The sequence below is a fragment of the Microtus oregoni genome, unplaced genomic scaffold, assembly GCF_018167655.1.
Source record: "Microtus oregoni isolate MIOR12 unplaced genomic scaffold, Mior012 000045F_ref0000178, whole genome shotgun sequence".
In the NCBI taxonomy this organism is placed as follows: domain Eukaryota; kingdom Metazoa; phylum Chordata; class Mammalia; order Rodentia; family Cricetidae; genus Microtus; species Microtus oregoni.
This window is the reverse complement of record NW_024543219.1, coordinates 1,539,035-1,562,745: the sequence shown is the minus strand read 5'-3', so window position 1 is coordinate 1,562,745 and position 23,711 is coordinate 1,539,035. Positions and strand designations below refer to the sequence as shown.

General features: G+C 45.8%; 1 protein-coding gene across 3 annotated transcripts in view; it reads right to left on the bottom strand.

Moving 5' to 3' along the window:
- Atp8a2 (ATPase phospholipid transporting 8A2) overlaps positions 1-23,711 on the bottom strand; it is a 537,082-nt gene that overhangs the window by 136,645 nt on the left and 376,726 nt on the right. For all 3 annotated transcript variants that reach the window (XM_041633810.1, XM_041633811.1, XM_041633812.1), the window contains exons 31-33: positions 5,881-5,942; positions 5,637-5,693; positions 3,778-3,885 (exon numbers count right to left, since the gene is read on the bottom strand). In XM_041633810.1, the coding sequence (XP_041489744.1) occupies positions 3,778-3,885; positions 5,637-5,693; positions 5,881-5,942 (227 nt within the window). The remainder of the gene's footprint in view (positions 1-3,777; positions 3,886-5,636; positions 5,694-5,880; positions 5,943-23,711) is intronic.

Genomic DNA, 23,711 nt, shown 5'->3' with positions numbered 1-23,711 from the left:
CAAACCAGGCCTCCACACCCAGCTCTCTCTCTCCTCCCTCCGCGTCTCTGTGTATGCATAATTACATGCGCACATTATCTTGAGGGACTGTCATTTTAACAGACAACCTGGGTGTGTCCAATGCAAGTCCTTACTGAGAAAAACTCATTTAGAATCTTTAAGATTTGTTGGCTAAAAGAATTGGGGTTTTACATTGCGCAGAATATTTCTGTGCAGAAAGATTCAGACTCATTTGTTCTTCCAGGAAAGGAGAATGCCTGCTCTTAACTTCCCATAGGCTATTTCCACGGCTGGAGAGATGGCTCAGTCATTCTAGGCTAGGCTCCCAGCCACGGGCTGTTTATCCAGAGTGACTAGACTGGGTGACCTTCTTCCGACTTGGCTGATTAGGAAGTCACTGCAGGTCAAGAGATGTGCCGAGGGGGCAGTGGCATCTGACTGGGGCAGGGTCTCCATCTCCTGACTTAGGAACAAAGGTGAAATGTGGGGCCCCCCTTCACACAGCCCTGAAGTCAGAAGCCCTGGGAACTGCCTAGAGAAAATTCCAGCACATTCCTGTCCTGGCTTTTGATCCAGTTTCCCTGGAAGCCCCACACCAGCAGGGACCCTTGGGGACGGAGGTAAACTAAGAAACTTAGCTGTGTTCTACTTCAGCGTATTTATGCCGTGATAGAGAAATTTCTATTGCATGGCTATGCTATCTTGGGAAAACCATCCTCATCAATTCTCCATAGCCCAGGGCCATGCCATTCACCATGACAGACAGACACAAACCAAATTCTCTAGATCTAAGAGTGCTCCTAGAAAAATGAAGAGATGTGGTGTCCCTTAAAGGAACGCTGTGTCTTTAGAAGAGTCCACGGGTAGCTACTTTGATTTCACAAATGTTCACCGAGACTTCCTGGGTGGCGGCTGGGCTTTTCCTCACCACACCATAAGGTGCCCTGGGGAAAGTGAAACTCTGACAGTGGGAAAGTCGCCCTTCATTCTACAGCCCTTCCTTCCCTTTGCCCGCAAGGGCCTTCAACCCTGTGAGAAAAACTCCAAACAGGACGGACTAGACAAAGAAATGTCTAATCACATTGGTGGGGGAAATCTCTGCAGACACAATGCATCTTTTCAATGGCTGAAGCTTTTATGAATAGACAGAACGCTTGCTGCTATTGCTGTCCCTGGCTCTGGGGAGGGACACCCCAGTCCTGGAGCCTCCAAGAATTAGGTTCATCTGCTAAAACCCCACTGTGGAGTCAACTTCAAAGCCCAGTTTATGAAAATCACTAGACACATTCTTGAAATAATAACTTCCAAAAAGCATCCTTTTTTTTCTAGAATGATCCTTATCTTGGGAGTGTGTATGTGGCTTGGGCCTGCTTGCAACAGTGCCCCTTGGGACTCTTCCTCCTCTGACCACACCTAAAGTCAACCGCTGTCTCCTTTGATGACGTAGTTCCTCTGGTGACTGGAGTGAGCCCTTCTGAGCCTTCATGTGGGATGTCAGATTAGTTCCGGACACGCTCTAGACATCTGTCTGTCCAGCACCATCACACGGTGTTTGATAGGTCCTTGCTACTACTCAGAGAATCAACACACGGCCGAATCAGGCAGCAGGGGAGATGCTGCCATGGGCCATGGCTTGAAAGCCACACACAGTACTCTCACGTCCTTCCCATTTGGATCTCTCCCCAGAGGAAGACTAGAGATGCTAAGTAGGTCTTTGATGAAAGCTCTATCGGTCCTCTCAGTTGATGCCGAGCAGAAGCCTCAGTCTTACCCAGATGTGTTGTTCCAACATGACCCATTTGCTTCCTGTCGAAACCGCTCCACAGGCAGGAAGAACATGCCACAGTTTAAGTAAAATACCAAGTGTTCATACCAAAGTGCTGCGCAATTTAGCCAAATTGGAGCACTTCTTGGCCCCTTCTTGATGAGAACAGCTTACTGTCTGCAAGGAGTGCCAAGTGTCACTTAATAAAGGGGACATCTGGGAGACGGAGTCTAAGGTGACCCCTTCATTTCCCTTCGAGAGTACCTATATATACCAAGATGACTAAGATAGGATGTCACCGGGACATATGATACCATAGGACTGTCTATAAAGGTATGGTGTCTTTTGTGGACTGAACTATTGTCAGCCAGCATAAGACACACATGACCTTTGCCCCAGCCCTGGGGAGCTGCTAGCACCCTAGCGGCAGCATGATGAACTCGCCCCTCTGTAATCTAAAAGTCAGACACTTTATGAGACTGCAACTTGGCAAGCGGCCTGATTCGCCACTTTAGAACTGGAGTTACCGAAGCCAACATCCACAGAGCGGGGCTTGCTGGAGCAGTCAAGGAAAGGAAGCCTTTGCCAAGGAAGGGTTTTGTTTGCCAGCCGGGCACCCACTGACCCCATCCTGCCAGCAGTGGCTCTCTGCTATTTTAGTCATGTGCATACTGTTTGATTCCTTCCTCTACAGACATCAATGAGGGGCATGCAAGGCCCCTCCTGCAGGACAGGGCCGGTCTTCATGGAGGTCCCGCACACATAGGGGTACTGGCTGACTGATTTACCAGGTAAAAGCTCCGGGCTATCTCATGAACAAAAGCTCTTGGACATGTCTCTAGACCCAGGGGTTTGTATTCATTTCTGTAGAGCAATGCAGAGCCGGTTGTCGGGATTGCCATGCCTTGATGCTCAGGTAATCTCTTCCTAGCCCTGCTTCTGTTTCCGGTATTGTAACCACCCAACTGCACACTCAGGAGGCTAAACCAGCACGAACATCCACTCTAAGAGCATATGCCCTATAAGAGATGTCTAGTGTTAGTGACAATGACAGTCTAACTGATAATTGAGACCTAGGTTTGTACATGTTGGTTTGCATCCAGAGAGATGCCAAGGCAGAACCAGACAGCGGGTTTCTGGCTATTTGGGAAAGAAACACAGAGCCTAGAGAATGGGCCTAAAGTGGTTGGTCAATGTGCTTTACTTTACAAAGAGGGATGAGCCTAGCTAGTGAGGCTCCTAGCAGCTCTGAAAGCCTACGGCATGGAGCATTCTCTCTTGGGGATCTAAGAGGATCCTGACTATGTGTAGTCCAGCATTTATGGGGTGGACTCATACTGTCTCACTTGGGAACTGAAGAGGCTAGAGCTATAGGCCATACCAAATCCTTTCTCTCCACACCGGATGTGATAGAGTTCAGTGACCTAACTGGCCATTGTTAGTGGCTCAATGTTAGACAATTGGGCATAGGTGATGGAAAGTCAAATCAGAAACAATTCAAACAAATGTAAGATCTCTATTCTCAGCCTCTCTGGCTAGCTTGATGAGATGAACACGGAGAGAGATTCTGGCACACCACGTATCTGGTTACTAGAGTTCTGACGTTGATAGTTTACAAGTGACCAGTTAGCAATTAAGCAATCATATACTTATCACTGAACCTGTAATCAACACAAGCTTTGATCATGATGGCCTCAAAACCACTCCCATTCTGTATACAATTACAAACAGTGTTGCACACAGCCAACACATAACTAAGGAAATGTGGGCACACCGTGTAAGTCAGAGGACTCAGGGTGACATTTTTCATGGTATTTAAATGTCTCATACCACTTCTGTGGATGAGGCAACCTCTTCCAGCTGCGATTGAATTGGTTCATCTACTGTTAAGTTCTGACGCAAGCAGACGGCAATAGACTTTGCTGAAGTTCACCGTCACAAGACACAGAGAGCTGGTTCACTCACATGTGCACAACCACAGTGGAGAGATACACACAATTCACAGTACTGACCTGCCCTTTCATGTCAGGAGCGATGGGGATGGTCGGCCAGATGGTTGAGTAGACACCAAAAAACACCAGCCAGATCAGCATGCTTCCCCACACGGCCAGGTGACTGAACTGTGGAGGAAACACATGCTTAGGCAGGGCTTTCTGCTGGCCTGGGCGGGGGCGGGGTCCACTCCAGCCCATAAGTTGTCCAACCCCCATCCCACATTCATGACCCTTTCTTGATGGGGAGAAACTGAGGATATACTAGTTACTGGAGAACTCTGCCTTTCTCAGTAAGTTCCTTGTCTTAGGATTTGTAATGATAACGTCTAATTAATGCAGGCTTACACTACCCTGAAGAGGAAGGTGCTGTGAGTCTCACCTTCTTCTAAAATCCATGCCCCAGCCATGACCCACCCATCCCTGGGCTTATCTCAATGGTCTGCTTTTTGAAGCAAGGGTGCAGTCATCTAGTGAGAGAGAGGTGAGTTGGACAAATGGACAGAACATTCTTATCAACTAAAGACAGCATCTGTCCTTTTTATTGCAGAGATTATTTAAAAACAACTCAGAATGGCTAATACTACTCTAAAAACTTTAAATAGCATATTTGATAGAGTTTTAAAAATCCATGTACAGTTGTTCACATTCACAGGTACACTGTGACACTCCAATGCATGTTTATAGTGAGCAAGGATCAGACCAGGGTAACTGGCATATCACGTCCACAAAACATAATTTCTGGATGTGGGAACATCTAATTCTTCCTTCCAGTTGTTCTGAAAGCAGGTACTCAGTACAGTTACCCCATATCCTACAGAACACTAAAGTGAGTCCTGCTACCCTGTTCCACTCTGCACCCCTTAGATCTCCCTGTGTGTCCCCGCCTTCTTCTCTTCCTTCGCTCTAGAAACTAAAACTCTATACTTCACTTTGATGAAATAAACCTTGGGCAGCTTATGCCCTTTTAAGTTGTTGGTCTTTCTCCTTTGTGCTCTTAATACAATCCCCGACGTCTCTCTCTACAGCCTACCCTCTAATCCCTTGCAAGCTCTGCCTTTCAGGTTCTATTTTTGAACAAGCACTTCTGTATTGCAACACTCACTGCCTCTTCCTGCAATATTCCTGGCTAAGTCGCTATTCCCACCTCCCATCTGCCATCATCCTTTAAGAGATGCCCTGGCTCCCTGGTGACCTTCCATCCTACCCTGTTTGTTTGTCACCAGAGTGGGAGGTCAGTGAGCTACAGTTACACCTTGGTAGACAGACACTGTGAAGTGTGATTGTTACCCCATCTTGGAAATAATAAGAAATGGGATGCTGACAGAATGAACCTGGATAGCTATGCAAATTGTATTCTTTATTCATGAGCAATAGTTTCACAGAAGTGTGCTTTAAGGACTCAGAACATGAGATTCAAGGAGAAAAAAAAGATGACAAAACTGTCCATGCCACACTGCGCCCTCTTTTTGGAGAATGCACACAAGGGTCAGAGAGTGAAAGATAGCACAGGAGTGCCATAGTAAAGTTCTGTGCAAATACTACATTTTCTGATTTCTCCTTCTGTATGTTTTCTCTCTCTCCTCCCTCACTCTCGTTACTCTTTTCCTTCTTCCTCTCTCCCCACACCCCTCAGTTATAATGACAGTTTTCATTTCAGGCAGATAATAGTAAGCTTGCTAGGCGCCAAGCAAATAGAGCACCAGGAGTAGTTGGATTCCAAATTCCAAATTGCCTTCATAAAGATCTACAACAGTTTTACTTGCAAAATTCGAAACAAGACAACTGTATAGTATTTATTGTTTCCCCAAGGATTAAATGGAAGTGACTGCATACAACTATCTACCATGGAGAAAGAAATTATTCCAAAGACAACTCACTTTAGTCCAAGCTGTTGTCTCCAAACCAGCTTTCAGGCAAACTGTAACCACAACGTACTATGAAAAAAAAGAGAGAAGTTTGGTGTGACGCAAGTATTTCTCGATCGGAAGTCTGAACTTCAGGGAATCTGATAGCCATAAAGACATGGAGTATCTCACTTTAATGTGGAGAGCCTTGCATAACTGGGGAGGTATAAGCCACATGTGTGCCCTTTTAGGGATGGCTCAACAGTGCTAAACTTACTGTGTAAACAATGTTTCCAACAAACAAATAGTCTGTGGCGTGACCGCTGGCCAGTGGAGTATCTGGAAAACAAAGAAGTGCTATCAGTATTGAGAAGGCTACAGTACAATCTGTTGTCCCCCCTGCCCCCAAGAACATAGAAAATGGAGTGGTAGGAACATCTCTCAAAGCCTGAGGTCATTTCAAAACAGACTCCTTCGTGACTCTAAAGGTACTTTCTCATTATAATGGTATTGTTTTATCATCTTATGTTTTCCTCAAATGAATAATACAAAGTGGCAGATCTTCAAACAAAACTAATAGTTGATTGCACTGAATGTACTGTTTTCTAAAACCAAGTTATGGTATGGTAGGTCCTTCTGTCTATGTGTTGCTCTTATTGGTTAGTGAATAAAGAAACTGGCTTGGCCTGATAGGATAGAACAGAGCTAGGCGGTGGGGGGGGGGGAACTAAACTGAATGCTGGGAAAAAGGAGGCAGAGTCAGTGAGAAGCCATGGAGCCCCACCAGAGACAGATGCCTGAACTTTACCCGATAAGCCACAGCCTCATGGCGATACACAGATTAATGGAGATAGGTTGAATTAAGATGTAAAAGTTAGCCAATAAGAATTTAGAGCTAATGGGCCAAGCAGTGATTTAATTAATACAGTTTCTGTGTGATTATTTCGGGAGTCTGGGCGGCCGGGAAACAAACAAGCAGACTCCTACAACAAAGTTATCTTTTGGTCTGGCTTGGAAACAAGCAGAACAAGGACTGGTCTAAGAGCACACCAAGTGCCTCAGCCAGAGGACCTTCTCGAACCTTTCTCTTTGAAGTTTAGCTAATGCAGGGCTGTACAGCATCAAAGCTGGTGCACAGTGACTGACTCTATTTGGGGAGATATTCACTGTTCTTGTTCTCTCATAACCACATGAGCTTCTGGGAGTCAAAGCAATCCAGTGAGAGGTGTTTCAAGCTTAGCTAGGACTTTAAAGCTTCATTTTCACACTTCTTTCTTCCCAGGAGTCCCTAGCAATGTTCCTAGTAGCTACAAAGGCTGAGAGACCCTGCTTGGTGGCACCCGCTCTGTGGAAACCTGACTCTGATCCTGAGTGTGCTAAACTAGTTTCAAGTCAGGAATGGCTTCCATCTCTGTCCCTCCTTGGTTCTCAGGTTCAGATTGGGAGGAGGGGGTAGGGAATGATGACAACACACGAGCCAGGTCTCAGGGATGTCTGTGTTCACATTGCCAGCGCAGCTGCTGGTACCCACACGTATTTGGGCTGACTTGCTCATCTAATCTGTGGTGTGCTAATCGGATTGAGTTCCAGGTGAGTTCTGGTTGTGGGATGGTCCCTGGGTCCAGCTCTAGGGTCCAGCTTTGCTCCTGGCCCAGAGTGGCAGGCACCAGGAATGCAATAACCACAGTCCTCAACTTCATGACTGTTGCTGGGGGTTGTTAAGAGTCACACTAGGAGTTCAGAAAGAGATTCCACCATGGCCATAAACAGAAAGCTCTGGGGACCGAGGGGAGAGGTGATAAAGAAAGGGGAGAAGGTAAGGGAGAACCCCATTTAAAGTAAGCATAGAGAAAGTTGGAAAAGGGAGCCGCTAAATTAATTTCAGTAAGAGAGAGAACACACTGACCTGTGGGCTGAGTATCCCTCATCTGAAAACCTAGAATCTTAAGTGCTTTGAAATCCCACTGAAGCCTTTTAGGTGTTGGGTTAGGGACAGTCAATGCGTGGAGTCTATGTTAATCATTCCACAGTTCAAAATCTTCGAGCAAGGAAATGCTTCGGGTCCCAAGTTGGGGATACTCATCCTGTCCTTGCGGACAGCTGTTCTAAACTGAGAGTGTCTATTTCTAGAAACTGGGTCTGAGGTTATCGTAACAGTGGATACAGCACTTCAAAGACACGCTCCACTGAGGGTCATGTGACATGAGACAGGGGTGGCTTATTTAACAAAGATCATAGCCATGGAAGGAGTAAGTTCAGTCTTTTATGTACTCAAATCTACCCTGTGCAAGGCACTGTAGGAACTGGGAAGAGGAGGCTCCCACCTTCATGGAGTTTGAATGACAGAGCATACACAAATGAACAAATTGACATACAGTCAGCTATGAAGAAATTTAAGATATACTATTTGAGAGAGGTAACACATGAACAGACCAGAATGACAGAGAGGAGTTAACTCAATGATCATTAAACACAGGCTCTGGGAAAGAAAAGGAATGGCTAAGAATCTTAATGAAAACAGAGCTTGACGAGCTCAAAGTCTATTACGAAGACCAGTGTGTTTGGAGTTTCAGGGAGAGAGGAAGCAGCCAGAGGCCAACAGAGGCGGGCTGTACCAAAGCATCTGCACTCCTATGGTAATCATGGCTGATGATGACTGGAGGGTGCTGAGCCTTCGGTGAAATGGTTTCGAATACTCTCAGAGGAACAGTGAGACTCACGGGATGATGACAAGTACAGTGCCAGTCTGGCAAGGGACGGCGGCCAGCTGTGAAGGTGACAAAGGGCAATACTGGTAACAGCAGAGCGGCACATCGGCTACGGCAGCCGCCGGTGCCATCCACTTACTTACCTTTAAGTTAACTGAAAAAAAGTCGGTTCAAAAAGAAACCCCAGAGGCTTGGGAGGAGGAGGAAGGGAGAATGAGATGTTGTTCGAAGGGCACAGAGCTAAAAGATTGAAATGAAGAAACAGTTTTGCAAAAGCTAGACCAGCAAGCTCAGTGTAACTAGGGTCTCTATTTCCACACGGAGAAGGGTTCAAATTTCAGAGTTTCCTTATGTCCATGCCTATTATTACAATATAAAATTAACAAAACACCACAGGGCCAAAATGATATAAACTTTGGAATAGATGAAAGAAGCACATCTTCCTAGCCCCAGATCTAAGAATGGTCTCAAGAAAAGATGCCACAAGCGTAGTGACAAACCAAGGAAAATTAGAAGCAAAACTAGAGACTTTCATGTTTCAGATAACACCATCAAGGAAATGAGAAAAAGAACAAAAGAATAAAGGAAACACTTGTACATCATGTGTCTGATGAGAAGCTTGTGTCTAGGACATGGAAAGAACCCAACAGCATGATACTTCTCAATATGAGCATGGGCAAAGGACCTGGATAGATAGATTCAGCAGAGAAGATGCACAAATGGCTGACAGGGATGCAGAGAAACTCAACATGGTTGGGAGTAAAGGAAACAATCTCAAAGCCATTTGAAGAATCACTTCATACCCACTAGGACAGCTATACCAAAAATGACAAAGGGTGATAGACAGGCGATGGTGGCACACACCTTTAATCCCAACACTTGAGAAGCAGAGGCAGGCTCCATGAGTTAGAGGCCAGCCTGGTCTACAGAGGGAATTCCAGGGTAGCCGGGACTGTTACACAGAGAAACCCTGTCTTGCAAAACCAAAAAAAAGAGAGTCAACAAAAGTGCAGAGACCTGTAATCGTTCACACACGGCCGGAAGCTGAGTAAGCTGTGCAGACATTTTGGGGAACTATTGGCACTTCCTAAAAAAGATTGTGCACATTTATTACATGGCCCAGTAAGTCCCAAGAAATATGAAAATGCGAACGGAACACAAAAGCTTATACACGACTGTTCATAGCGGCATTATTCACAGCTGCCCATGAAGCCTAAAACAATGGGCATCATTATTCCTCAGCCACAGTAGCCTATTCATAATGCAGATGTCCATCAACCGGTGAATGAACAAATAACTGTCCATCACTCAGTGAGGGGCGCATCAATACAATAGAGCATTATTGAGAAATAACGAGGAACGAAGTACGGGTACATGCCACAGTACGGACGAACCTTGAAAAGGGAAAGAAACCAGGATCAAAAAGCCATATGCTGCATGCTTCTGTTTATATAAAATGTCCAGAGTGGACAGATCTGCACAGACATGCTGCAGTTGCCAGGAGCTGAGGGTCTGAGGTCTGGGTGACAGCTTTTGGGGGTGATGAAATATTTGGAAGTTAATGATGATGACGTGGTTGGGTTGTGTAATGGAATTATACCTTGAATTGGGTGAACTGTACAGTGCACATATAGAGATACAATTCTATAATGATGGAGCTGCTACAGAGACTTGGTTCTCTGGTCACACTGGACACATTTTAGAGGCTCATAAGCCGCAAGTGGCCAGTGGCTACTGACCTGGGCAGCAGATACATACGCCATCTCCCCCTCTTCTGAAGACCAACTGACAATACGGGCCAGAAAAGCCATGTCAGAGCTACTGAGAAGTGACAGAAGCTGGCAAATATTTCAAAGTAGAATGTCTTTTTTTTCTTTTTGCTCACAACTTAGAGGGAGAGTGGCAGGGAGTGTGAGGGGCCTCAGGCTGAGCAGGGAGGTAAATGGGTGGTTGACTTGTCATGGAGACAGTCACCCAGTCTTTGCCGTAGGAAGATTGGGTGGTGGAGGAGCCGTGAGGACCTGCAGCAGCATCTGCAATTCATGATAGGAATGGACAACATGAAACATGACTGCATGCAACAGAAAGACTTTGGTAAACGAGGCAGGGGAAGGAATTAGCTTAGCAGGCAAATCCGGGTCATGAGAGTTAGGAGAAGCTGGTACAACCTGGCTTTCTTACCCCAGTTCCACAGGCAGAGAGGTTTTTTTTAGATTTGAGCCTGAGCCCTACAAGCGTCATTTCTATCATGGAGGTTTCATGGAGGGACAGAGATTAAAGAGGAAGATGCAGCGACAATGCCTGAAATGAGCCACAAGTTTCCCTTTAAATGCACCATGCTCTTAGCTGTTCCATCAGCCCCCTGCATTCAGTGGCAGAGATGCAAGCCTCGGCTCCTCTTCCTCAACTCAGTCCAGATGGATTTCCCAGTTTACCCATCCTGTGTCTTCACAAGCACAGAGAGTTTCAGCTGGGATGAGCAGTGATCTGAGCCTTGGTGGTCCATCTACACCAAGCCTGGGGAATGTAGGAAAAACTCTGGCCAGGTGGGAGTGAGATGGAGAAGAAGACTGAGCCAAAACACAAAGCCCTCAGTCACAGTCTCACAGCTTTGGCTGTTGTTTGAGTGTTGGGACAATCCCCAAATGCCAGCGTTACTGACATATACGACCACATCTGGCCTGACACTTTTTTTCTTTTATCTGCGGTGCTGGTGACAGAACTCAGGACCTTACACATATTAGGGAAGTGCTCCTTGCTGAGTTCTAACTCCCCTCTGCCCAGTTGTTGTTTTGTTTTGTTTTTGAGACAGGGTATTGCTGCAGCCTCGCTGGCATCAAGCTTATTACTCTCGCCTCAGATTCCCCAGGGTCGGAATCACAAGTGTGCAAACCACACTCACTCTGAGTCTCCTCTGGTCTCAGTGTCTGCAGTGGAGGCTGATCATGGACTAAAAGAGATTTGAAAACGTGAAGCATTTGTCTAATACAGAGAGCTCAGAGTGCAGTCCGCATTGTATGCACACTGTAAAATAATAGGAAGGGATAATCTGAGAGGAAGGAGGGCTGCCCTGAAGGGAAGAACTGACCTGAGAGAGGGGGAGGGCAGACCTGAGAAAGGAGAGAGGGTTGACCTGAGAGAGGAGGGAGGGCAGACCTGAGAGAGGAGGGAGGGCAGACCTGAGAGAGGAGGGAGGGCAGACCTGAGAGAGGAGAGAGGGTTGACCTGAGAGAGGAGGGAGGGCAGACCTGAGAGAGGAGGGAGGGCAGACCTGAGAGAGGAGAGAAGGCAGACCTGAGAGAGGAGGGAGGGCTGACCTGAGGAGGAGGGAGGAGTAACTTAGAAAAGGAGATCATTCAATATCTATTTCTAAAGCCTACTGAATGATTTCCACGGGGTGAAGAAAATAGTCAACTTACTATGTACTTGGCTTGCCACAGCTGAGCCGCCTTTAGATTGAACTGCAGCTAGCAGTAAGTGATAGCTCCTCTGTCATGATGGTGCTCAGGCTCTGTGCAAGGGAGGAGAGCTGTCCTGGAGAGCAGGGCACTCTCTGAGACGCGGACAGTCTAAGGTGTCAAGAGAAGCCCCATGCAAGCAGCTTGGGAGTCTGTTCTTCCAGACACATGTTGTTCGTGATTTCTACGGTGGGTTCAGGGACCAGCATAATGTAGGTAGGCTTAGACAGAGGAGGTGTGGAGGCAGCCATTATAGCAAGCTTCTGTGGACAACTGGGACAAAACCACACTGGCTTCCGTATTAAGTAGTAACAGTTCCTAAAACGCTGTACGCAAAATTTCTTTGAAACTAGTGTGGGAAAAGCCACAATTTATAAGAAAAGTATGTCTCGTTTTCTGAACAGACAGAATGATCAGGGAACCCCTTTAGAATCCCCCAAAGGGGAGACTGACGACACCTCACAAAGACGCAATTAACTGTTCGTTAAAAACATCACATCGTTACCCAGCCAAGCCACAGCGTTCAGGAATGGCTCCAACAAAAGGCGAAAGGTCCTAGCAGGGTTCTGTATGGCTAAAACGACAGGACGTGGCAATCATGACAGCAGAGGAGAGATACGTATGTGTACTTCTGTTGGAGTAAGAACCAGGGGACAGCTGAGCGGCAGCCACAGGCATCTTGTCCTGGAGAAGGCATTAGGGAGCAGTCAGGAACACCGGCCTCTTCTCCTGCCGTAAGGGAATTTGCCAAGACATTTTGGTTGGAACCGATGCCAAGTCCCCGCTGCCTTCTCTTCCTCTGCTTCGAAACTTTCAGCAGAATGATTTCAGACTCCAGACTCTCAGGCGGGACCCCACCCCCTGCCTAAGCAGCTGGGCCTCTTAAGATTCCAGAGGCTCAGAGAAGCTACAGACGGCTTGCTACTCCCGGGTTTATATCCAGAGCAGAGATATTGTCCAGGATTCAGATAACTTTTACAAATAAACGTTCAGAACCGAACCTGTGGACATGGCTCCGCTATCGCTACCGCCAGCACCGTCATTTCTGCTCCCAACTACACATTCATAAAGAGGACATTAATTTTCTTCCCTGTCTCTATAGAGAGTGGGATGAAATGTTGGAAAGCACTCTCTAAAAAGAGGGTTTATACAAGTGGTAGCGATTATAATTACATTCATGACGGCGCTGGGCTAGGTTCCTGGTTACATGAGCCTTGGCGGCGCTGGGCTAGGTTCCTGGTTACATGAGCCTTGGCGGCGCTGGGCTAGGTTCCTGGTTACATGAGCCTTGGCGGCGCTGGGCTAGGTTCCTGGTTACATGAGCCTTGGCGGCGCTGGGCTAGGTTCCTGGTTACATGAGCCTTGGCGGCGCTGGGCTAGGTTCCTGGTTACATGAGCCTTGGCGGCGCTGGGCTAGGTTCCTGGTTGCATGAGCCTTGGCGGCGCTGGGCTAGGTTCCTGGTTGCATGAGCCTTGGCGGCGCTGGGCTAGGTTCCTGGTTGCATGAGCCTTGGCGGCGCTGGGCTAGGTTCCTGGTTACATGAGCCTTGGCGGCGCTGGGCTAGGTTCCTGGTTACATGAGCCTTGGCGGCGCTGGGCTAGGTTCCTGGTTGCATGAGCCTTGGCGGCGCTGGGCTAGGTTCCTGGTTGCATGAGCCTTGGCGGCGCTGGGCTAGGTTCCTGGTTGCATGAGCCTTGCCGGCGCTGGGCTAGGTTCCTGGTTACATGAGCCTTGGCGGCGCTGGGCTAGGTTCCTGGTTACATGAGCCTTGGCGGCGCTGGGCTAGGTTCCTGGTTACATGAGCCTTGGGGTTTTCTTCTTGCTTTGCCATCTCAGCTGGGTGAAGTTAAGGATATGGAACTCAAATTTCAGTATCTTTTCCCCCTTGTGTTTACTAAAAATAGACTTGAAAAGGGAAGTTAAAAATGAGAGAAGGTAAACTTGGTGGTGACACCTAATATCAATGTGGCCACGGACACTTTTTTTTTTTTTTTTTTTTTTATCTCTGGTGCACAGATAATGTACATTTCCCAGGCGCTGGTACCTGGATGGGGCCCCTGACAAAATCCTGCCAACAGTGGTGAATAGAAGTGTGAGATTCATTTAGGAAGGAACAAACAAAACTCTCCGGCTTGTATAGAAGCTGAGGGTGAGCTCAGGGGCTTTGGACTCAGGGGAGCCTGTGGGACTGAACCTGACGGCTGTTGGCACCAGGTGCAGTGCCCCGCAGTCCTCTCTAAGCACAAGAATGGCTCTGGGAAGCTGTCCTTCTGTTAAACCCAGTGGTAGCCATATCAGCTGACAACAGATGGAGATGGAAGCTTTTACGCTATCCTCTCTCTGCCTAGGAAGGACTTGGGCTCAGGACGAATAGATGGAGGGTCTGGTGTGTGGTCCTCACACAGAAGAAAGCAGCTGGCTGTCACCTGCACTGTGAGATCTCAACAGCAGCTGTGCCCCTCCTTCCTCAGTCTCTCACAGAGGGAAGCATCTCCTTCCCACCAAAAGAGCACGTGCCTGTTTCCTAGTAAAGGGCTGTGTGTTCAGGCACTCTTCCCTCTGTGTCCACGAGGCTCCCGAGATTAGGCATACAATGGGAATGACATGTTGGTGGCTTGTCATTTTGACTATTTTCGAGGCAGAGGCAAGACTGAAAGCTGGAGGCATTACCGAGTGAGTGTGGAAATCAGAGTCACTCGGTTAAATTATCAAGGTTCTACTTCTGAATTAAAAAAAAGAGAGAAACAGTAAGAAGTAAGAAGAAGGCTGGGGATGCAGTCCAGCAGTAGAGAGAAGAGGGTTGGAGATGCAGTCCACCAGTAGGGACTTGCCTAACATGAGCAAGGCCCTAGGTTCACCCACTACCATCCCAAATAAAAAGAACATATTCTCTTCACTTGATAGATTAGGATTATCAAGACTTTTATGTTGTTTTAGACATCCTTAAAATGGAAATCATGGGCCTGAGGGGTACACAGGAAAATTCCATGGAGGATCCATGGAATCTTGCAGGAGAAGAGGGCAAAACATGGGCCAGAACCTTCAAGGGTTCTCAGAGAAAGAGGTGGTTAAGGCACCCTGAGCACGGTTAGGATTGGGAAGCCTGAATAACGTCAGCAGATCTGGACCATAGGGCTCTTCCCTGGTGCTAGGAGCACTGACCAGAGCTAACATAAGGAGTAGTATGGGTGTATAGAGTCTGATGAGGAGACGCCTGGAGGCCTGTCTGTCTACCGAAATCTTGTCACCAGGAGGCCTGTCTAAGCGCTTGTCACCAGCCACCCACAGAAATTAACCCGCCCTGGAGGAATAGCTTCTCCAGGATCAAAGGCTTAAGTGGGAGTGCCAAGAGCACAGGAAACATACAGTTAACACACCCCTGACCAGTGCACACGCCTGACCAGTGCACACCTCTGACCAATGAACACCCCTGACCAGTACACACCTCTGACCAATGAACACCCCTGACCAGTGCACACCTCTGACCAATGAACACCCCTGACCAGTGCACACCCCTGACCAGTGCACACCCCTGACCAGTACACACCTCTGACCAATGAACACCCCTGACCAGTGCACACCTCTGACCAATGAACACCCCTGACCAGTGCACACCTCTGACCAATGAACACCCCTGACCAGTGCACACCCCTGACCAGTGCACACCCCTGACCAGTGCACACCCCTGACCAGTGCACACCCCTGACCAGTACACACCTCTGACCAATGAACACCCCTGACCGGTGCACACCCCTGACCAGTGCACACCCCTGACCAGCACACGCCTCTGACTAGTGCACACCCCTGACCAGCACACGCCTCTGACTAGTGCACACCCCCGACCAGTGCACACCCCTGACCAGAACACTCCCAAGTGGAGTGCATCCTGGCTGAAGATATTCCCTTGAGCTTTTTGCCAAACTACAGAAACAGAAACGTGGAATGCTGATCTACCCCTGTTTATTCACTTAGGTGTTTGCCTCCGTCTGGTCTAGTGTCTCAGAGTATCCTGAGAATGTTAGGTTTCCTGGGAACACATTCCATCTGACCTGGGCCCCCCTCTTCAAGTCTTCCTTGGCTGTGAGTTCCAGAGCAGAAAGGGTCGTGTGTTCTGTGCATCTCTAGCACTTGGGAGTCCCCTGGTCTAGAGAATGTGCCCATTCCTCTGCTTTGTCTCATGAAGAGGTGTGGTTGAGTTTAAGAGCTCACAGAATGCTGGCAGACTTGCCTAAATCCAGCTCAGTGTGGAGCAAGTCATGAGTGTTTACAGGCTGCACATTGGAGCTCACAGCAGCAGTGACAGTCATACTATTATAGGCTAGCAAGATCACAGCATCTGCGACTGGCCCGATCTCACAGTGGTGACACATTTGGTGCATAACTGCCTTCTCCAGTGTTGAAAAGCCTGTTTCTTAACCAGGGTCAATACTGAAGTATCTCCATGCTACCTTTTCTTCTTAAAAGTGACTGATTACTTCCACTCTGGACTCCAGGGAACTGAGGTCAGCATTGGAGTAGCTCCCTATAGATGTGATAAAACACTACAGTCCACAGCAATTGGGGGAGAAAAGGGCTTCTTGATGCACAGGCTCTGATCGCAGTCCATCACAAGGGGAAGTCAGGGCAGGAACTCAAGGCTTGAACCTGGGGTTCAGAACTGATGCAGTGACCATGAGGGAATGCTGTTTCTCAGGCTCACACTCAACTCCCTTTCTTATACCTCAGGACCACCTGCAAAGGGATGGCACCGCCCACAGTGGGCTTAGGGACCTCACATATCATAATTAATTAAGAGCCCCACCCCCACCCCCACAGACCTCCTTATAGGCTACTCCGACAGAAACATTTTCTCAGCTGAGGTTCTTTCTTCCCTGATGACCCTAGCTTGTGTCAAGTTGAAAAACAAACAAAACAAAAACAAACTAGCCAGCATCAATATTTTAATGAAAGTTTTCTCTTCTGGGAAGAACATTCCTTCTTCTCTTTTCTTCCTTTATAAATTTCATCAAGGAAAATCAGAACAAAATTCAAATCAAAATTAATTTTTTGTTCTTTTGCCAATAATCACATTCCATTTCAAGGAGGGCCGTCCATCTGTGTAGGCTGGAAATGCCAGTGGAAGCCCAAGAGCAGCCAACATGGCCCTGGAGTTGTGGGACCTGAGACCACGCCATCCATAATCTTAACCTATGGATATGTTCAGATCAAAGTGGTGGCAGATTTAGGTAAATCACATCGGGTGCTTGATGGAAGGACACTGAGAGAAATCTGATTTATTGATTTTCCTAAGAGGAAAAATTTATTTTGAAACTTGGAAAAAGTCCCCACAAACTCCATGAACACGACTGCTTTGGAAGTCTATCCAAAACCATGCAAAAATAAGCAAAGGAAAATTCTTGGAAACATTCTAGAAAATGAATGACCTGCCCACACCTTAAGAATATTTCTTCCCTAGATCATATTGCCTTGGCAAAAATAAATAGAGCTCATAGGTGCCTGAGTCTTTTGCCACCAATGGTTGGGAGAGGGTTTTATAATAACACTCGTTGATTTTGTGACATAATTTACGTGGTAACATATGAAGATGCAAAGTCACTCTAGAGACCTTAGTCCTGGTCAAACAAAGGTTCCTCCAGACTTTGAGTAGGGGTGAGGCTGAGGAAGAACTTCAGGAAGCAGCTGAGGAAGGAGGGAGGCAGGCCTGAAGACACTCTGTACTAGATGGGGTCCTTAGTTTTGGAGAGCACCCAGGATTGTCTCAAATTGGCACTATGTTTCTGTACTCTACTCTTGGAGACAGAGTACATGTTTCTTATTTTTTTTAAGGTTTTTTTTTTTTTTATTGCCAGGCAGTGGTGGTGCACTTGTGAGGCAGAGGCAGGCAGATCTCCGTGAGTTCAAAACTAGCTTGGTCTACAGAGTGAGTTCCAGGACAGGCGCCAAAGCTACACAGAGAAACTCTGTGTTGAAAAGCCAAACAATTATTATGATTACTGCTATTACAATTATCTTAGTTGTAGATTTATTATTATAATTACTACTATTATTTTAATATTTCATGTGTATGTGTGTGTTTCTTTCTGTATGGTTTTGTATATGGGAGAGTAAGTGCCTAAGAAAGTCAGTGGCATCAGATACCCTGGAGCTGGAGTTACAGATGGAGGGAGGGAAGAAAGAAGGAAGGAAGGAAAGGAGGGGAAGGGAGGGAAAGGAAGGAAGTGGAAGAAGGAAGGAAGGAAGGAAGGAGTGAAAGAAAGAAGGAAGGGAGGGAAAATAGCTCACTTGTATTTAGGACATTAAATCACTTTCTGGATTTTTACCATTGACATCCTACCAAATCTATCTATCCAAATAAAATGAAAAACACATGATGTGGGATGTCCTTCTGTATATGTGTTGTTTTTATTAGTTAATGAATAAATCTCTTGGGTCAATGGTTGAGCAGAGTAAAGCCAGGCAGGAAATTAGAACAGAGATAGAGAGAGCAGACAGAGTTGGAGAGACGCCATGTAGCTGCCTAAGGATAAAGATGCCAGAAAATTTTACTGGTAGGCCACAGCCTCGTAGTGGTACATATATTAAAATAAATGGGTTATTAAGAGTTAGCCAAGAATATGCCTAAGCTATTGGCCAAGCGGTGTTGCAATTAATATACTATTTGTGTGATTATTTGAGTTTGAGCAGTCAGGAAATGAAGGAGCAGTCTCTGTTTACAAATGGCATGCCAATGTGGAGGGCAGCTACATCCACATAACTGAGAGAGCTTGGAAAGGAATTCTAGACACAAAAGAAAAAGATTAAGCACAGCTTCTTGGTAGCCACAGTTTTTCAGACAGACTCTGTTTGCTGGAAGCAAGCAAAGGCACAGCTCCTTTAAGAGATGTCTTCCTGATTCAGTGTTAGCAGCAAAAAATAACATGGCTTCTTTAAGATCTGGCTTCCTGGTTTGTGCTGGTAGAATGAACTCTGGTTCTTTCAGGAGATCCTGCACTTAAAGGGGTCTGTGAACAGCATGTTACAAATTGCTTATTGACAACAGAGATCTATTGCGTTTCTGGAGCTGGAGCAGTGAGCATGGCTCACAGAGCTGGTGATAAACATATCTCCACCATGTTGGACTGGGCAGAGCCAAAAAATCAAAGCAGCCTTAGTCCTAGCCATGCTGCTTAATATTTTAAGAAGAGCTCCTGGTCAGAAAATGATTACAGATATGCAATAAAGACAGATTCAGACAAATATAAACCTCTGAACAGGTCACCATGTGTTTAAAAAGTGTATGTAAGATATAGACAGTTATAAAAAGGAGTAAAGCCTTTAAAGAGACAGTAAAAGTAATATAAAAGAGTACAGTCATAGATCAAAGGAGTAAAGAAAAATAAGCCACATAAAGATGGAATATACTACACAGAGAATCTGGATTATGTATGTTATTGTGTTTTCTTTGAATTTTTTGACTGCAGATAAATGTTTGATTCTGGGGCTGCTAAGGTAAACCAACATATATATTTTAAAGGTATCTTGACTTAAAAATTTAAGTCTAAGGATATGTTACTTTGGAAAAGAGGTTAGCTTTTGTTTCCACAGAAGATGAGAACCTGTGGATTCCTTTCAGGCTAATGTGGTTTGATGAAACAAGACCCCTGAAAGGTCTCCATGAACCCCTAAAAACACTTTGCCCAACAAATAGTAGGAAGTAGTTTGGAGAAAACTACACCCAAATTCCCAAAATGATTGTTTATAAATGTTTATTTTCATTTAAAAGGGTTGATTAAAAGTGATTAATGGTTATAGTCAATTTCTTAAAAAAATAGGATATGATATAGAGATGAATACTTTGCATTGGTATGGATCTTGGTCTATTAATACAAATTTAATGTTGATTTTATCACATTGTGCATATGTATTTCTACTCTGTTTACGGTATTATGTTTATACAGTTCAATTAAAAATGTAATGCATAATTAAAAATTACAGATAAATAGTCATTTATAATAGTCAAACTTGTAGTCATCTTAGTTAGGTTTTCTAGATATATAGAGATATTTTTCAGTTACATAGATAATCTTCAACACTCCAAAGACTACAGAATATGGCATTTAAAATGTTTTAAGAACTTAGTACTTTTCTCAACAGTGAGACATGTCTGCTTCTGGCAGCACCAATTATTTCAGAGAGATTGGAGAGCATTGAAGAAACTTGTTATGGAATTTGCCTTCAATGTGACAAGGCTAGCCATTTGGGTAAGAAACTGCTCTTGCCTAGACTGCTTTATTCTATGCTATATGAACTGGGCATGCAGGACCCACAGAAAAGTGACTGCTGAACTTTCCAAAAGATGGAATGGTCCTTCAGGGTTCCTGCTCCATAGAAGAGACCGCCAGACATTCTGCAGGACATAGAAGAAAGCAACTGATGAACTTTGCCAGTACAAGACAGATCTTCAAATTTCCTGCTTCACTGAAAAGTCTGCCAGGTATTATCAGCCTATAGGCTGAAGATGGATGCCCCAATGTTATGGAAAAACTTTGTGTGACTGTCCAGGTAGCAAGATGTCTCTGCTAATTCTAGAGTTTTGGAAGTTTGCTTACAATGCACTTCCTGTTTACTTAGGTAATATTATATCCTTTTGGGGTCTTTGGTGGAGTTGAAGACAGTTATAGTTTTCCTTAATTATGATATAAGATAAATTAGATATAAAACTTTAGATTCACAAAGATAGGATAGATGATAAAATATTTTCTTTAATTTTGTCAGATATAAATAGACTAAATATTGCAACTGTAATTCTTGCTTGACCTGTTTTATTATATGTAGTATTACTATATTAAAGTTAAAACCTTTCTTTTGAATTAGACAGAAAAGGAGAGATGATGTGGGATGTCTTTCTGTATATGTGTTGCTTTTATTGGTTAATGAATAAATCTGTTTGGGTCAATGGTTTAGCAGAGTAAATTCAGGTGGGAAATCAGAGCAGAGAAAGAGAGAGAGAGAGAGAGAGAGAGAGAGAGAGAGAGAGAGAAGAGTCAGAGAGACGCCATGTAGCTGCCTAAGGAGAAAGATGCCAGAAAACCTTACCCATAGTCCATAGTCTCGTTACAATACATAGAGTAATAGAAATGGGTTAATTTAAGATGTAAGAGTTAGCCAGGAATATGTCTAAGCTATTGGCCAAGTAGTGTTGTAATTAATTTAGTTTCTGTGTGGTTATTTGGGCCTGACTGGCTGGGAAATGAACATGTGGTCCCCGCCTACACACACACACACACACACACATACACACACACAACCACCACCACCAGCAGCAGCAACAGCAGCAGCAGCAATTCATGCCAAATCTTTTGCCAAGTCCTGTGTTTCTCTATAAAACAGTCTTAACTGAGTCATAAGCAAAGCCTTATGTTACCCCTCTCCTACCTCCAGCCCTTCAGTAAGAAAAGGCTCCCTTGCATTCCCACTTCTTTCCCCCACCGCCCCATCTAGCCACCATTCTTTCCTTTATGCTGTAGTCTTCTCAGAGTTCAGCCTTCCACATAGAATGCTAGGCATGTGCAGACACATTCTCATGTACAGAGTCACAAGGCTAGAGGAGGAGAGGGGGACGACACTGTCCACTGATCCCACAAGATCCCACAGACTGGGACAATCAACATGAACTTATTCCTCACAGTCCAAGATCAAGGCACTGGCAGCTACTGAGGGTGGCAGGGGCTTCATTCCCCCACAGAGGGCTCTTCTTTCTGCATTCTCACACACTGGAAGACACACTCCCCAGTCTCTTTCTCAAGAGTACACTCAAGAGGGCTCTATTCTCATGACCTTGCCACCCCAGCGGCCCCGCCTCTCCATCATCTTGGGTGTAGGATTTCCATATAGGGATCACAGGGAACGACAAAGAGCCCATTTCCCACTTTGGATCTTCTGCCATTCCTGCACAACTGAGTCCTATTCAGAGTCACAGCTAACCCTAAGTGTGATCTCCTTTAAAGGTAGTAACAACCCAAATGAAATGTCTTCCTAAGCTCTGTGTTCAATCACACACTGCTTGCACTTTACTCGAGATATTTTCTCCCGTGTACTAAAGTACAAAGTCTTAAAAGAAAAGACACTCAGCTTACACTTGTACATTGACCTTTCTTTAGTAAAATTATAAGTATTATTTATTTTGTGTGTCCGTGGAATGTGCACCACAGCATGTGGAAGTCAAGGGAAACACTGAGGGAGCCAGTTTTCCCCTCTTGAAATGAGGGTTCAGGTGATTCAACCTAGGTCATCAAGCTCGGCAGCAAGCACCTTTACCTGCTGGGCCATCTTGCTGGCCCCTAAATTTATCTTTCACCCTTGAAATCCAGCACAGTTTCTGAGTCATGGAAACATGAATGCATATGGTCTGTGGTATTAACAACTCTTGCTTCTAACTAAGTGAGAAACTTTACAAATTGGCTCAAAAAAGAGTTATCTCCTTTGCTAGGGAAATCAGATCAAGAACAAAAATGGCCCCTATGCCAATACAGCTAATATCTGTCATTTAGTTCCCTCCGACACTTTTGACTTTTTGGGCTACGTGCAACTCTGCTAGAAGAAAACTCTTATGCTAAAAATTTACCAGATGACACCCATGCTGAGAGTGACAACAAATGCAGACCCCCCCGGTACCATCTGGTTCACCTGTTGTTAGGCAAATAACGGAACTGGAAGGGACAGGTAAGGGAAGCAAACCCCAACTTTAAATTCACTCGGCAACACCTGCTAGATGTGTATGCACGCTGACTCTTAGTCACGGGCCACATCTGCGGAGTGATGGAATCTAGGCAGACAGTAGCAATGCCACCACCACCTGCAGGTCACAAGCTCAGGCATCAGAGAGCCACGCTGTAGCACATAATGGCCGTCTGAAACTCTGCTGGAAGGCAAACTCTTCTAGGGTCATCCCGATGTGAGCACAAGCCTGATTTACAACTCCAGCCGCCGAGCGCTCTGGAGCTCCAAAGTGCGCCACTCTTGTCACTGGTCAAATCCTGCCAAGGGGACAGCCGCTCCCGTCACCAACATGACACAGCTTCTGAACAGAAACCACAGCCCAGGCCCTTCTACTCATGGACTCTGACTTCAAGAGCCCTCAGAAATCAAATCCACCACAAATAAAGATGAAATGCAAGGGGCCTTTGGAGTTCAAAGACAATTGTTTTGCTAGAAAGTTCTCTTTTTTGGGGGGTGGGAGTAAGGGATCTAGAAGCAGACAACTTCATTTTCTTTCCTAAATCTTTAAGGGCCTTCTAAAGAGAGGGAGCTGTAAGATGTCTGAAAGGAAAGCACACGGAACATAAGCAGCTGTCTGTCCATCTGACAGCATGGGATGGGCCAGACAGCATCAGTGTGATGAGCCATTCCGGTGGAACACGGGGCACACTGACAGGAACAGTTTGTAAACCTTATACTCCTATGTCCTTCGGAAAATCCAGGGCCTTGCCTAGCCAACTTTAGCAATGACTTTTTCTCCCAAGGAGCTTCTGATGATTTGAGAGGGATGGCATTTTTATGGTGTGTTTTCATCAAGAAGAGGGAACTAGCACAGGCTATTCCTGTGCAGGACTAAAGCCAACCTGGAGAATCAGCTATGACTTCAGATAGGTGTGTCGGGGAGATTGCTCTCAGGAAACACGGGGTGGGATTACATTTACAAGACCTGAATACAGATACGAGGAACTTGAAGCAGAAAGTTTAAGTGAGTGGCAGAGGCTTTTAAATTCACGGGGAAGAGACGTAAGTGCTCCCTCCAGGTCAAAGACTCAGTTATCACAAATGGAGTGTGGAGTTTCTAGTATTTACATAGCCATTTCAAAGAAAATTCCAGAACTGACAGAACTTGCACGCGACAGACTTGGAACCAGCTCCTGCTGGGTGGCTGGTCTGTGTTCCCTGTCTTTAATCTCATGCGGTGCAC